Source organism: Patagioenas fasciata, chromosome 19, assembly GCF_037038585.1.
Source record: "Patagioenas fasciata isolate bPatFas1 chromosome 19, bPatFas1.hap1, whole genome shotgun sequence".
NCBI classification, from domain to species: domain Eukaryota; kingdom Metazoa; phylum Chordata; class Aves; order Columbiformes; family Columbidae; genus Patagioenas; species Patagioenas fasciata.
In genome coordinates this window covers 11,041,053-11,057,795 of record NC_092538.1, presented here as the reverse complement: position 1 = coordinate 11,057,795, position 16,743 = coordinate 11,041,053, and the positions used below count along the sequence as shown (strand labels likewise).

The 16,743-nt window shown below is 39.0% G+C and overlaps 1 protein-coding gene across 2 annotated transcripts in view; it reads right to left on the bottom strand.

The window, feature by feature from the left end:
* Positions 1-241: 241 nt before the first annotated feature.
* BRIP1 (BRCA1 interacting DNA helicase 1) overlaps positions 242-16,743 on the bottom strand; it is a 45,842-nt gene continuing 29,340 nt past the window's right edge. For both annotated transcript variants that reach the window (XM_065852772.2, XM_071816896.1), the window contains 6 exons: positions 14,622-14,781; positions 13,784-13,905; positions 5,664-5,776; positions 4,482-4,564; positions 2,619-2,837; positions 242-1,792 (listed from right to left, as the gene is read on the bottom strand). In XM_065852772.2, coding sequence (XP_065708844.1) covers positions 921-1,792; positions 2,619-2,837; positions 4,482-4,564; positions 5,664-5,776; positions 13,784-13,905; positions 14,622-14,781 — 1,569 coding nt within the window. In that variant the 3' untranslated portion in view covers positions 242-920. The remainder of the gene's footprint in view (positions 1,793-2,618; positions 2,838-4,481; positions 4,565-5,663; positions 5,777-13,783; positions 13,906-14,621; positions 14,782-16,743) is intronic.

Sequence of the window (16,743 nt, the reverse complement as noted above, 5' to 3'; positions counted from 1 at the left end):
TCAAAATATATCAACACCTATAAAACAATCTTAAGATCTTAAAAATCCTGCATCTTCATATTAATATACGATGGAAACAAACAATCTTCTAATGAAAAAAGAAAATCAGGTATAGTACACTTTATTACAGCAAAATCCTGGCTGTTTTCATTGCAATACATGAAAGAAAGTTTTAAAATACTTCAAAAAAAGTAGACTGAGGAAGATTTAACAGACCTTTATGTACAAATTTTCATTTATATATATATTGCATAGAAAAATGTGTTTGTAGGGCATATAAATGAATACGTTTTGATACGAACACTAACAGAATCTGACCAGAAGAAATTTGAACCTCGCACAAAAGGAAATTGTAAAGAAACCTCAACTCATAGAAAACAAAAAGACCACTGAAAAAGCCTCTCATCATCGTCAAATATCAAACTGTTCAAATACCACCACATAGCTTCTGATAGACACTTTGACAAAAGAAATTTGAAGGAAACAGAATACTGGAGAAAACACCTATTTCAGTATCTAGGCCCAATCTACCACATTACTTGATCTGCAAAGATGCTGTTCTCCTATTTAATTAAAAAAAAAAAACAAAACAAAACCCTAACAAATGCAAAAAACCAATTTGATTATATGGGTGTTTTGCTTTCTGGGAAAACCCAATTGTTTGATTGTATTTAATGGCAGTTTCATTAAATCTGGAATAGACAAACCCCAGCCTGTAACTACAAGCCAACTGCTACTCGGGCTTCCCTTCAGAATTTCCACACATGATGCCCTTTCACCACACAGTTAGGATAAAGAATCTTAATTATGTCTATAAAGACTACACGTTAACTTTCACAGTGACAACCAAGAAAGTCTAATGACAACTGGAGTGTGCTGGCTGCACACATGGAACAAGAGCAGCGGTTGTGACCGGGGCACTATGAGCCACCATTGTTCAACAGAGAAGACAACGCACCTTTATTTCGTGATCTGGAAAGACTGATTTTCCGTTTCTTGGTGTCCACCTCCTGAGATGCTATCTGCCCTGCTTCTGTTTCGCTAGTCATCTCTACATTATTAATCGCACTATTCTTACTCCCCTCGTTGTGCATTACTCCACGTAAACTTGCACTTCTGCCATCACCCATCTCTTTTTTAGTCACATTTAGTGTTTCTGAGGTGTTAATTGCAAAGACATCAGTAGCAGCTGTGGTGTGCCCACATTTAGTCTGATTCTCATTCGCATTACAGGTTGGAACCAGTGGTTTGATCTCCTCATCCTCCTCTTCTGCATCATCATAGAGTTCAGGTGTGAAGTAGATACTCTCGTCCTCATCTTCAGTTTCTGCAGACCCGTTTAACACTGAAAGTTCAGGCTTCGCTCCTGCTGCAGGGAACTCGCTGTGGGGCTCAACTGGAAGCTGGAGCTCAGGCGAACGCTCCTCAGCAACCGCGGCCTCAGGGTTTTTAACTGAAACATCAGTTGTTTCTAAACACGATTCTGGTACGCTTGGTTTCTGTTCGGAAATTAATGATGACTGGCATTGATTTACACTGTCAATAAGTTCACCAGCCCTAGCCACATTCTTTTGTTTGCTGTTCGCTGTGGACACACAGTTCTTGGCTTCAGGCAGAGGTGTTGAAGTCAGTGGTTTAAAGCAGCAATGTTCCTTCATAATATCCGCATTAGTCCCCCCATTCCTTCTTTCTCTCTCTGTTTTAGTTGCTGGAATTCTGGGTGTGGAGTCCATATGTTTTCGTCTTTGTGTTACATGGTGAGAATGAGTTTCTACATCGACTTTCTGGCCACCTGTGAAAAATCACAAAACATTAATTAATTGTATATGCCTTCCCCCTGCTGATTTACAGCACGTTTAGCACATCAAAATTACCAGTGTTTTATTAGGTTTACAGTTATTTTATAATACTCATTAAGATCCAATACAAACAAAAGCCCAGATGTTACAACTATCTTTGCACATGAATTGCCTTGATTAAATCAATAGATTAACTGGCACACTTAAATTAAAGTATGACTCGATTTAAAATGTGTATTTTTTTTTTTATTATTGTGCTCTTATGGTATTTACATCTTTCTTGCCTGAAATGAAATCATAAGTTCTCCTAAAATTTAGGTAGGAATAGATATTTTCTTGTAAAGCTGGTGGTACCAGAAAAGATTATAAGAAAGGTGTCTCACTGCAATGTCTAAACAACAAACGCAGCTTCAGCCAGGGCACTCGTCTTGTAAAAATGCAAATCTTTATAGTTTTGGATGGAAAAATACAGTAAAAACAATTTTGATTGTACTATAAACTTATCAAACATTATCAATTGTTTTAAGACAACCAGATGGAATGACAATTAATTACAGTCTGTTGAGCACAGTTCATACACATTTCTGAATAATTATCATTTTGCACCATAGCACTTCTGTAATTTTAAAAACTATTTGTTTCTTCTGAAATAACATGCAATGTCACATTTAAAATTGTTGAGGAAGCTTTTCCTGCAGGAAATGAACATACTTTGTTTCCTTGTTGCCATGACGTGACTTGGCTGATTTGACACCGTAGGATTGATTGAGCTGATGGTTGTAGTAACATCAATTTCTGAAACCAAATTTTGCTCCTCACCTTTAGCAGGAACATCTGGTGACAGATGAATTGTTGCGTCCTGTTGAGAGGCTTGAGACAGGTCTTTGGAATTTGAAGGTACATGAGGAAATTCACTGCTGCACTCTGACAAAGCATCGATGCCTTTCTGGTTTCTTGTAGCAAATGCTTGCAAGGATTCGAGTGCACTACTGAAATTTTCATGGTGCTGGATCTGTTGACGAATCCATTTAGATAATCCTAAGGGGAAAAAAGAAAGGTATGTTACACAAAACTACATCATCTATATCAGGTATCACACATCAGTAAATAGTATCCTAATATTCTACATACATATAGTATACACAGTCATAAGTATTTCAAGAAGCTACTCATGAAAGTAATATAATGTTTGTCTTCTTTTCCAGAGTCGGGAACTTAATTTAATCAACGGTCATCTTGGCTCATTTGTGAAGTTTTACTTTCAAGAAAAACTACTAATCTTACCAAATCTTGACCATACAGATTATTTGTATTACTACATGTATTACCTCTGTACACTTAGATAATTTAGATGTATTTTTTGTCCAAACAGACATGCCCGAAAACAGTTTGACTTGTACCACAGCAGCTGAGCTCCACCTGCTGACTACACTGCAACATTAGCTGTTTACATCATCTTTTTGTCCACCTCTTGTAAATAAGGCAGGAACACAGCTATATAATGCATTCCTGAGCAACATCTGTCTTTATTAAAAAAAAAAAGAGATGAGTGTGCATGACCTGTTTTAATTTATCTGCACTTATTTTATCTGTATAAAACTACAAACAGAATATACTTTTTGCATATTAAGCATTTAGTGGTTCCATAATAGGGATAGCAGGTCTCCTGGCTCCCTTCCTTGGCTTCCTATGTGTCAGGATGCTCTGATCTTGTGCCCGGTAGAATCAGTCCCTGAACACTAACAAACTATCTGGGGTCCCTTTACCTTCAAGCAGCCTTGCCCATGGGATTTCCCACAGCAATTGCCTGAAAAGGCCAAAGTTTGCCCTGCTGAAGTCCAAGGTTGCAATTCTGCTTGCTATCCTGCTCCTGCCACAGGAGATCCTGAACTCCACCATCTCATGGTTGCTGCAACCAAGGCAGCCCTCAACCTTTACCGCTTCAACCAGACCCTCCTTGTTAGTGAGGATGAGGTCCAGCAGGGCACCTCTTCTAGTCGGCTCCTCCGTCCTTTGCATGAGAAAGTTCTCGTCAAGGCACTGGAGGAACCTGCTGGACTGTGGCTGCCGGCCGAGTCGTCCTTCCAACAAGCATCAGGGAAGTTAAAATCCCCCACCACAACCAGGGCCTGTGACTGTGAGGCTGCTCTCAGCTGTCTGTGGAGGCCTCATCAACTTCCTCACCCTGATCTGGTGGCCTGTAATAGACACCCACAACAGTATCACCCCTGCCAGCCTGCCCCTTAACTTTCACCCATAGACTCTCAACTCGCTCCTCATCCGTGCCTGGACAATACTCAATGCATTGTAGTTGCTCTCTTATGTAAAGAGCAACGCCACCACCACGCCTGGCTGGTTTGTCTTTCCTGAAAAGGACACAGCCACCCATGTCCACATTCCAGCCATGTGTGCTGTCCCACCATGTCTCTGTAATTGCCACCAGGTCATCATCTCCTGCCCTAACACAGGTTTCTAACTCCTCCTGCTTATTCCCCATGCTGCACGCATTGGTGTGCAGGCATTTCAGAGAGCGAGCTGAGCACACCGATTTCACCCTAGGGGTGATATATTTCATTATGGCTTTTCCTGCTCATCTGTATTTGTATAACCATATTTCTGTAATCTTAATTTTTCACTATTTGTTAATATTAGGAATTTCCCAGAAAGATTTTCGCAGCTCACCAGTTATGTACTTATTGGGGTTATTCCGGAAGCGATCATCAACTAAAATAAGAGCACCCCAGTCGTTCCTATGTCTTATACACCTGTAGGAGAGCAAGAAAACAGTGTAAACATAATTAGAGTGAATACGCTCAAACCCATGGGGATCAGATGACAGGGATTGTAATGAGTCAGCTGCAATACGCCAAAATATGCAAGAAGTGCTCTCCTACTGTTTTGCACAAAAATTGTTAGAGATGCCATGGAAGCTCAGTTTTCCTTAATTTCTTGTATTTACTGAATGAAAACAAGTTTAAAAAAAGACCGCACAATTATTTTAACTAATGCTTTTACTTTCCAAAGAGGAATCTAATAAATCAGGCCTGTAACAACACACATTTACAAAGAGATTTTACTATGTAGACTCTTTTCTCTCAATTTTCTCTCTAAACTTAAATTTATGTTATTGCATTTGTATTAGGTCTGATTTAAATAACAGGAATCTTCACGCTGACGTTTCTCTTCTTACCTACAAATCTGTGTCTGTAGCTCTATGACAGATGTATGGCACGATCTGTGTCAGACAGCTCTAACTACCTATGTATATGATAAATTCTGTTGGAGAAGGATGAATTAATTCTATCCTGTTCATAAAAGTGGGGGGAATTTTTTCACTTGAGAAAGCAAGCTCTACCACTTCTTGTAAATCTGGAAAGAGATCAGTGGGCACGATAATTGAATTGACCTTTCACGATGGACGGAGAAAAAGAACAAAAAGCTGTTTCTCTCTTTCAAACGTACTCGTAGCCTAAACATCAAACAATTGTTCTGAGCCCCCCAAGAGTGTGAATAATTAGTACATTTGAAAAGACCTCAGGATTTTCATTTGGTTTGTAAGCTCAAGAGCTATTTGTCTCTGCAAAGGCTTTCCTTTTTGCACATCTGGACTACAAGCAATTAAACCCTGCAACCAAACTGGAGTCCGAATGTAAAAGACAAATTCTGAATTATAACAACACTCAAATGCCCAGACTGAAAACCAGACAGTTGCCAGTACAGAACAGCTGAAGATCTTGTTTCTACGATACGAGTTTTCCAGCCTGATTTATCCCCTTTGTGTTATCAGGAATTACTCCTTCAAGATGTCACCAAAACAACGTTCTACAAATGTATAAATTTTTAATTACGTTCAGTTTATCTTACCTTCCCAGGGCTTGGTTCAGAGCCCTATAAGCTTGGATTTCATACCACTGGCTCCCTGGTAAAAGGCCTCTTGTATTTTTGTGCTGGTCATTGTACTTCCTCTTTAATTCAACCTAATGAAGAAATCACAAAATATTGGTTTTAATAATTATGTTGAAAAGGAAATCTTCTAAATGGGGAAAACAAGCAAACATTGATTAAATAAGTGAATATATAAATTGTGCTCCAGTGCTTGAACTTTATATAAAGTGTGTGATCTGAATTTGAACAATAATTTTGGTTTTGGCCATTATATATAGTTCCAACATATATCAAAAGCATTTGTTATTATTGGGAGTAGGGGGACTGAATTTTTTTTAAATAAAACCCCACAAAACTACACCAAAAAGGGTCTTTCCATTGCTCTTTTGTACAGTATTAACCTTTCTAAACTGACAAGTGAAAGGACACGCTTCAGGAGAGAAAACAGCAGACTTCTAACTTCTTCTGACAGGTAACTTTCAAGTTGCATTTGGATAAGAAATTTTAGTTTATGTACTTATGCCCTTTAAATTGCCTGTCAAATTTACAAATTCAATCTTTACAGCCAGAAAGTAAATTCAGTTTGATTTCACAGATTTAATGTTTGTTCCAGTCACTCAGAATTTAGTGACTGGCATCGGAGGTTGCCCTTGTGTTTATTTCAAAACAGGAGATGATTTCTCATGAACATTTTATGAGTAGTAAAACCGTTCTTTAAATAGGCACTGAAGCTTATCTGTGCACTTCTACAAATGGCAATACCACTGGAGGAACAAAAGGGTGTTCCTCACCTCTTGAAATAAGGTATGATGATGGAAAATTTAATGTAAGTCTTTAAAACATAACCAAGGACAATATGCTCCCGTACATTGGATTTGTCTTCTAGTCCTGCTAAATTTTCTAACCATTTCCTCTTTTGAAGAATTTCTGTTATCAGTAATATTTTGGTCATTTGTAATAAAAGTAGATTAACCGGAATGTCTCACTTTGCTAGCAGACTGTTGAAAACAGTATTAGAATAATTGGTCATGTGTCTTACACTGATAAAATTATGACATCTTAATTATGTGCATCAAACCGCTGAAGTACCAGGAGAATGCAAACCAGTCAGATCATCCGCATTGTATTGCATTACGCTGTGAATACAATACGTTACTTATACACTCTTCTAATACTTTGCATTATGCAAATCTATCCTGCTTGTACTGCACATCAACGCCATTTCGTTTCTCAAATTATATAAAAATCCATGTTCTCTTGGTCTAAATGTGTAATGCATCTCAACAACCTACCTTTCCTATCTTAGAAAAAGGGTTAACAGAAAATATTTCTGTTTTCTCACTTAAATGATCGTGTCTCAGCATGAGATGACAACTTACCTTGCTGAGAGTTCAGTTTGCATTATAAGACTAGTAAAGGTAAAAGGCCAGGGCATGTCATTTTAATGCAATCAGAATCTATTTCATTGTATAACTCTTACATTATGAAGCATCAAATCAGCACCCAATTCAAAATGACATGTTGCATATGTGAAAAAGGCAGTCTCTCCTGCTAGCAAATATCCGCAATGCGCAGTAAACCACAGGCTAGAAGGGATTAGTTAAAATGTCAGAAGACAGCCTTTTACTTTTACCTGTTCATCCTTAAAAACATACCCCTAGCTCTCGGGCATGCTTTGCAGACAAATGGTTGTGGTGGCAGCAGCACAAGGCCCGTGGCAAGTTCTGCCATCCTGTCGCTGTCAGACGGATTAGGCTTTGATCTGTCTGGGAGGTCGCGGTCACATCCACATTAACCCAAGTCTAACAACATATACCTGCTAACCGCTCCTTCTTTTAATGCTTAATTAGTTTGACATCTTCCACTACGGAATATTAACTGAGAAATATCAACAGAAAAGAAATGCCATGAACAATTGTTTTTTTTTTTTTCTATGACTTGGAAAAATATTTTGAGGTTTCTGCTGCGATTCAAAAGAATTGTCAAATGTATTTTTCAATCAGAATTAGCAATACAAGCTTTTCTTCAACGTCAACATTAAACAACATTCATTATACTGTATCACAAGTGTTTGGTAAACCACGAAAACAGTTACTTGTGGTAACATTGCTTCCCATAAAGAAACCCAGATGTATTGAGGATTCATATAGGTAGAGAAAGTAGATGTATACTGAGATGACTATGGACTATATCAGTCAGTTTATGACACAAAGCTCAGAAGAGCAGCTCAACAACCAGAGCTTAAATTCATCTGGCAAAGTTTTGATATTTTTAAGATGCATTACTTTATTTAACCAAATACAGCGCTACACTCTGCTTTCTAAAAACAAGCCAACAAAACCATCCTAAACTGCTACTACCAGTTGAGAAGCCAGGCCTGTTCTTTCAGAAGACATCACGCCACAAACATCTTCAACTGTCTCCTGTTGTCTCTGGGAGATTAAAAACGACTTCCAGTTTGGAACCTGTGGTTTGTGACCCACATTCCAGGAAGAGAAAACTCCTGAAGGGAAAAAGGCAAATAGGCTGGGGATGGTGTCAGTACATGCGCACGTGTAGGTAGGTACATCTACACACACGTGTAAACTCACGCCCTTCACTCCCCAGTGCTCTCCTCCCTCTGTTCTCCATGGAAATAAAAAGTCTGAAAATGGATATGTGTGTTTTCTGGCATTCCACTGACTTGTTTCTCTGGTTTTATGAGAGGAAAAATAGTAATGAAAACAAAAGGCATTGCTCATAGAATCAAAAAAACCCTTAAAAGACATATTCACATTCAAGATCTACTAATTCCCCACCTCCAAAAAAATATCAGGTGGTCATTCTCTACTTCCATCGTCAAAAAATACATAAAAATGTTTTTTAAGCAAGTCTACCAATCTAAAAGTCTCCTGTGCCCAGTTAGAGTCTCTCTTCCACCTGAAATAGCAATAATTAGAATTCTTCAAGAATATACTTGCCATCTACTTTCCCCCTGATGAATGCCAAGCAATCGTAAAAGTTTGTAAGAGCGGGAAAGTAAAGAACACGAAACTCTATTTCTTTTCTTTTACATCTGAAAATCCTTAAATGGAAGTAGCATTAAATAGCGCAGCATTTAACTTTCCCCCCCTCACTCCAAAGGCGGCAACAACGCCTGTGAGATTTAAGACTAAATAACCTGGGTGAGTCGTAGAATACGCTTCAAACTTCTTTGCTCATCAGTAGACCTACCAAAAGTTGTATCTAAACACAATGTCCCAATTTATTAGCCCACAGGGAAAAAAATGTTCTGGCAGACTCCAAGCATTCCAAGTGCAGGGTTAACACAAATACTGCATTGCTGGAAAAACACAACAGGAAAGCCCCGCAGCTGTGAGCACAGCAAGACCATATATACTGTGAATAAGACATGATCAATACCTTGTGCTGCTCAACTATCTTTGAGATGCTCTGAAGCTCCATCCTCCCAGAATCTCTTGAACAGATGAATCTTTAGGGGGCTGAACCCTGCGGCTCTGCCCCACACATGGGCTGCAACTCAAATCAACAGCGTGCGCAGCAAAGCCACGGAAACTTAAAAATAGTTCAGGTGACCTTTTCTGCCTGAAAATGTCTATGCCTTCCTCTGGTAAGAGTGAATAGACCAGGGAAAGAACATCTCTGCAGATGGAGATCTCACTTGAGCTGTTTTGCAGAGTGTTGCGCTCAAACAGGGCACCTGGAAAGGTACCGGGCATCCATGGGATTGAATATAATCAAAACCAGGAAAAGTTACTGAAACCAGCAAAAAACATCATGAAAGTGGCAAGAACAAAACTACATATGGAAAAACACTGAGAGGCTGTTTCTCCATAACCCAAAAGCTTAAATATGAGATCTGACTAAAAAGGTAAAGCCAACCAACTCAAGAGCAAACTACTGTCTGTTGGAGTCTGCCAGAGGCCACTGTCCCTCCTGGGGCAGAAAACCAGCACTAGCGCTTCGTGCACAGCCGTATGTCTCTTATTTTGAATTCACAAGGTATTTTATGACTAAACACATCCCCAGTATTCTCACTCTTAATCCCAGTGTTAGGGAGATGGGAAGCTTATGTAATGTTGCAACCACCGAACACTTTTAGTATCGTCAACTACACCATGTGGCATCTCGGAGATCTGGAAGTTTTCCAGTTTGACAAATCTTGTAGCACATCCACCCCGGGCCCATCTACTCATCTCAGTCTTGTGGGCTTTGAGAGACTGCGAACAAGTGACTTGGTTAAAATCTAATGCAACCAAAACTCTCCTCTGAAGAGAAAATTCAATCCATTTCCAGTGAAGCAGAAGTGAAAGAAAAACCCAAACAGCTTCCCTCGAGGTACGAGGCGGCCGCGGCCGCTCGGTGCCACCGCGGCTCAGGTGAAGTGGGAAGTGTCAGTCATCCTTACAAATCCCCAAGGTGATAGCTTCACTTTTAGAGCTTTCAACATGCTTTGACAGTGAAGTAAAAACTGAAAGGTCAACGCTACTTGCTAAGGACAAGATAAACACAAGAAAATCACTTTGGAATTTTTTATGGATCAGAAAAGTAAACTATTAAACGTCAAAGAAAAGTTTTGATTTGCTGTATTATCTATCCAAAGGCTTAACTTGCGGATATATTCAGGGATGATTTCTGTGATCTGTGCCAACATATTGACATTAACCTTGCACCAGGAGAAATGCCATCCACTCATCTTACATGCTAAGTTAACCTCAGTGTTACCTTTCCTAGCTCCAGGAATGCTGGATTCCATAGGATTTTACAGTTACCCCCACTCTGCCATCAATATTTTTCTCTCAATTCCATTGGATGTAAAAGGAGTCTGAATGGCTTTGACGTTTTACAACCATCCTTATTTCTGGAAAAGTGGGAAGCGCACGGTATGTTGCTAAACTCAGGTTAAGCATCTAAAAGAGCAATAGTTTCCTTAGAAATGTTTCTTGTCTTAGAAAATAGGATGCAAGAAATTAATTCTTTCAGCAGCCATTTATCTACATTCTTTCTCCTTTCAATAAGGAAAAAGCATGTAGATTGAAAAACTGCCACGAAGACTAGAATTCAACTGAAATATTCAGAAAAATGCCATTCTTCCAAAATGATACAAGTATCTCAGGTTGTTGAGCCCTCAAGAAAGGGGAAAGAAACTTCAGCCAGATAGCTGCAAATTCTTTGCACCATGGAGTTACATATAACCTAGAAAAATTGTAATTGAAATGATGTATTCCATCATGTTTCACAAATTATGTTGCTGGAAACAATCAAGAAAATATTTACCATCGTAGTTCATATTCACCCCGTAGTAGCTATGGGAAATACTTCTCATTAACAGCAAACTAAGCCACAGTTCTTGAGTAATGTCATCACACAGAAATGCCTTATCAAGATTATTTTCCTTGCACGTCTATTGATGTAAAAGGGTTTGACTGCATTTTCATCTGTATTTTGGTAAAGATCTCTTAGCTGTTACTCTACTGTACAACGATCAAAAGCATCTGGAAAGGTGGAAGGGAAGAAATGCTCTCTGGGAAAGCGAGCTCAGCGCTCGCACTTCAGAGCCGCCCATTATCAACATTTCATAGCGAGTTTCTTTATTTTCAGGTCCCCGAGGTAAGAACAGTAAATTATGACTTGAACTAAACAAGTCACACTTGGCTCCAAAATCAGATTTTCCTACCTCCAGTTTCAGGTCCCAGCGGTGGGCAGAGGAAATCCTGGTCACAGCCAAAGAAGTCAGTTTTGGCTCCAAAGTAAATTTTCCTGCTTTACTAGAGCCAAAGCCTACCATTGAGAGCACCATAGCTTTAAGCAATACTTTAACGTTTCTTTTATATATATTTTGCTTTAGCAACCTGACTCTTCAGCAATATGAAACCGTTTTCAGTAAGTCGGAATTAGGGTTTTGGCCTCTCTTTCTTAAATCAGTGTCGTTTATTATCGAGTACACTTCTGAGCCTGAATCATTTCTTTCTCCTTAACACTAACAAAGTGCTTTAGACTCTTCCTTTTGTGAAAATGAGTGAACGCAAGATACTATACACATAAAATTTTAAGTGAGGCAACTGGAAAAGAAACTAAATTCTATTTTTCAAAGGTTCTACAGAAAATAATGTAACTTATAAGAGCATACTGTTACTTAAGAAGACCAAACGCTTGCCATTTAATTCCAGAAGTTGTGGTATATATTTAGCACAAACACATGGAGAGAATAAAATTGGGTATAATACACCAGACTTGACAATGAGTTTCTTGCCCAAGTAGAGGCTGATGTCTGGATTCAAAATGCTACAATTCAAAATATATAACAGAAGTTAATGAATAATATGTTAGATAACATGTATATGGGATTACACATCTTTTTCTGTTCACGTTATTTATGTTCTCTAATATTACAGTTCAGCGGTATTAGCATCAAGTTACAAATCATAAATTATACTTAGAAAGCAGGTTGATCACAGACAAGTAATATTAGCTGAGATGAGCCAACATCAAACTGCCAACATAAAACATTGGTCTCCTAAGGTATGATTCTACGAACCCCTCTGACTGTGCACAGTCCCAGAAGTATTTAAGGGATTACTCACACAAGTAAAAGTTACGTGCAGGAGTAAGGGGTTACAGAATTGAGTCTTAAGAGGACTTTTATTGACCCAAAAAGCAGACATGCAAGTGTATTTTTGTGTAGACGTGGAACACTTTTTAGGGATTTAAACCAATCCCAGAAGTGTATAACTTACAGATAATCCAAGGGAATTGTTAATCACTTGCATTTCCTGTTTTTCAAGGGATGTCGTTATTAATCATCTTGCCAGTTCCTTCATTTGGTATATCTACTAAACACCTATTGCTACGTAAAAGCAACAGATGTACCTGCTATGTCTGTGTAGGTCTAACTTGACTCATGTCACTATATTTTGAATTTACTTTTGTCTGCTGAAAACAAGCTCCTCTCAAAAATTCAAAGCTGGAAGGTTTAAAATACCCAGGTTTTAATCTTAAAAACCTACAAAATAAACCAAAAACCACCCTGCATATTGCCCTCTGATTATATGCTTTGAAAACTATTTGAATAAAATACTGTAATCATATTCTTCCTGATAGCCTTATCATAAATTATTTCTGCTGTTCAATGCAAATATTTGAACAGTGGCTTTCGGTTTAAAACCCAACTCTGTTCCCACCTCAATTCCAAAGGATTTAGATCTGATTATAAAAGCAAGGTTAGAAGATGAAGTTGCATCATAGGCAGGTTGCAACTAAAAAAAAGCCCTAAAGCCTTGGACAAAGCAGAACATGGTTCAATTGCAAGGGAGGTGCTGCCAGCTGGAGATCACTTTGGATCCAAGCTCTTGAGCAAAACACACGTTCACAACAAAACCAATTTCCCCGAGCATTATTGTAGGAGCAGTGCCGTGCACCAGCCAGCTCCTCAGGTCTGACGCTCAGAGACCGGCGCCTGCCCTTCTCTCATCTAGAATTGATCACGGCAGTGCTTTGTGCATTACCATAGCTAAATATATATACTCAAACCTTCAGCTGCTTGCAATTTGGCAGCTAGTGTCCCTGTCCCTGCTTAAAAATTTAAAGGTTTTCTTCAGTCTAATTAAAAAAATAGCTCAACACAACACTGATTCTTTTAGAATTTAGTTATCAGTAATGGGATGTACTGCCTATGATTCTATTATATTACATATTTGGTTGAAGTCAAGGTAAAATCAAATAGACTACTTTAATCTTAAGGAACATAATCCACTATGAACATAACTCACTCTTGACACATTCTTTTTCATTTCATTTTGTATCATTTAGAACCCAAACTCCTGAGTTTCTGGAAATCATTTGGAGTAAATTGTAAGAGTTCCAGCCATACTACAGACCAAGTATTTCCAAAAGGTCATTTCAGCATACGCTTCTAAAACAAAGCTTTTCTAGCTCTAGAAAAAGTGTTAAGTATTCTTTGAATGTAAATGTTCTTATACTGAAGTACGTTGTGTTATATTTTAGGAAGACAAAACATGTTGTGGGTGAATAGGTGCTTCAAGAAAGTTGTGCAAGCCCTGAAAGAACATCGCATGAGGCAGCGGGTGTTGATATCCTACCTGCAGGTCTTTCACATTTGGAAATGGAATACCAATGGTTATAACCGCACGGGCGTTCTCATCGCAGAAATCCAAGCCTTCGCTGACTTTTCCTCTGCACACGGCTATGAGGAGCGCTCCATCTTCAACAGGGCAGAGAGGAACATACAAATCATTCCCAGGGCAAGTTTCACCAACATCTTTAAAGAGCTAAACATAATATAGCATAATACACCGTGTATCAGTCTGGAAAAGGCGAGTGGATATTAAAATACTGATTTCTTTATTAGAGGAATGAGATCAATACTATTGTGATTTTGAATATCAACTAGCAAAATAATTTTACACTACATAATATATTGGTACTTAATTACGCAAGAACCATATGTACCTACAACAAAATTTTAAACCTTGAATTTTGCACTCCAAAAATCATCCTACTTCTCATTTGACATACTATCATTCTTTGTTCTCTATAGTAATATTTAAGTATTTTCAGGATAAATCCTATAGTGGCCCTAATATAAAATGGTAAATCACAGTTATGCAATGCATTGTAAGGCCGATCCTTTGCGAAGCGACTCTGCGCTCTGCTGGCCGCACAACTGCACGTCCTCACACAGCTCACCGCCTCCTGAACACCACTATTAGGACGATGCATCATCCTGTAGTTCACTATATCCTTACACAACAGCGTAAATAGCAATTAATCTTCCAAATTTATCACAAAAACTTATTATGTTGAGGTTCATTTAACTACTTGTCCGTACCTTATTCTAATTGTTACGCACTTAAAGAAAACCTTTTTTTTAAGCTTGAAGAATCTGCATCAGCTATTTCGCATGTCTGAAGAACATACCTCTTTCTCCTTTACATTTTATTGCATCATAGTATATTTTCAGCAGTTCATCGAAGTCACTCTTCGCCCCTCCCTGAGGCTCAACAATGACTGTTTTAACCAGCTCCAGGTTCCTCCATAACCCCGTGTGCATCCAGCGATCTTTTAATTTGTCCAACAGCTGAAAACGAACAGAAAAACCCAGAAGAGCTGTAAGGAAAGGTTAACCACTTGAACTGTTCAAATAAAGCACACAGACACTGCAGTGAAGCCACATTATTCAGTTTTTGTATTTCTGCATACCAGTTTCCCTACCATACGCCGTTGCACAGCGATGCAACACTGCAGCAGAACTGGCAGCCGTCCTGTTTATAATTAGAAATAGTGCAGTTTTTTGAGTTATCAAGGCAAAACTTCCTAAATCTGAGAGAGTGGTCACTAAAGAGCATCTTCTGGTATTTCTCAAGCAAGAGGAATGCCATTCAAACTAGAAACCTACATTCATAGTTGCAAAGATGGCAATAGAAAACCTTCCTCTTTTCTCTTTTGTGGGTTACCCAGGCCCTCCAGGCATCTATTAAACCATAATAGGCTGAGGCTTCTTGTTTAATTGACAGCAACCATCACAATAGGAAACCCTCAGTTTTTGATGGAAATGGATGAATTATTCACAAAAATCTTTGGCAAGAACGGAACAACAATTCATTTAATTCACACAAATGCTATTACCTCTTCCATTTAATGGAATTTGCTGGATATGGAAACTTTCTGGTACCCAGGAAAGAATGAACAAACACACAATACCCATGCTATAGACATGGCCACTAAAACAGCAAGAATTATGGACATGAGTGAATACAAATAAATAAAATATAGAACACATACATGCCTCATAAGAGCCAGGAATCAAGTGCAGGATTCTCATAAAAAATTATTTTACTTCATGTTGAAAAAGTGCAAATGGGAGCAAGATTATGCCAGGAATCACAGGAAGCGCCCATTAATGCCCACAGCCAGTCACTTCTCCTACCCAAGGGAATAATAGTTCCTGCAGTGGAAGGTAGTACGTGTATATTTTATTAAATCCCTTAAAAATGGATTCTCAAATGGTTTATTAACAAATGGTCTTCCTCCAGGAGAGCAGAAAATCTTGTTAGAAAGCAGCTGTCATCTCCCCATGCACTGAAGGATGTTTACTTGGGTAGCTTCTTTCTTTTTTTCCTTGTTGCGATTCAAAGACACCTGTGAGCTCCGATCAAACAGAACCTCAGAATGTCAGGGATTGGAAAGGACCTGGAAAGCTCATCCAGTGCAATCCCCCCATGGAGCAGGAACACCCAGCTGAGGTTCCACAGGAAGGTGTCCAGGCGGGTTTGAATGTCTGCAGAGAAGGAGACTCCACAACCTCCCTGGGCAGCCTGGGCCAGGCTCTGCCACCCTCACCGAGAAGAAGTTTCTTCTCAAATTTAAGTGGAACCTCTTGTGTTCCAGTTTGTACCCATTACCCCTTGTCCTACCATTGGTTGCCACCGAGAAGAGCCTGGCTCCATCCTCCTGACACTCACCCTTTATAGATCTGTAAACATTAGTGAGGTCACCCCTCAGTCTCCTCTCCTCAGCTTAGCTGTAGGAAACCATGAGCTCATTATTTAGATTCACCATTTGCTTTTGTCAGCATCTCCCTTTTTAGGCAGCTTCTGACGTTTGGGAATGGGGGGGAAAACTCTTTTCTCAACATCTCTTGCCATTATGTCCCACTCTTCAGCAAAACCCTCCCACTCTGGGCCCACGGAGGAAAAGCTTTGCCCCTCTCCACTCGCCGCTTCATTTTATGCGGTGCCAAAAATTGCATTAGGCATTTCCCATGTCATGGAACAAGACCAAAGATTTGTTTAATGTATTTTACCCTAAGGCAACTTCATTGTAATTTCCAGCATCTTAATGCAGTTGAGAAGTTAACCTGCCCTTTTTCCGCAGTATTCACTACCTCCGGACAGTGATGTTTGAAGTAGCAAACACCTGAAATGAGGGAGGGTCTAACACATAACACTAAAACACGATGAGTTTTTCTGGTTTACAGTTCCCTAGATCTTGTCCTTCTACAAGCACCTGCTACTAAATTTCTTTACATAGACTATTCCTT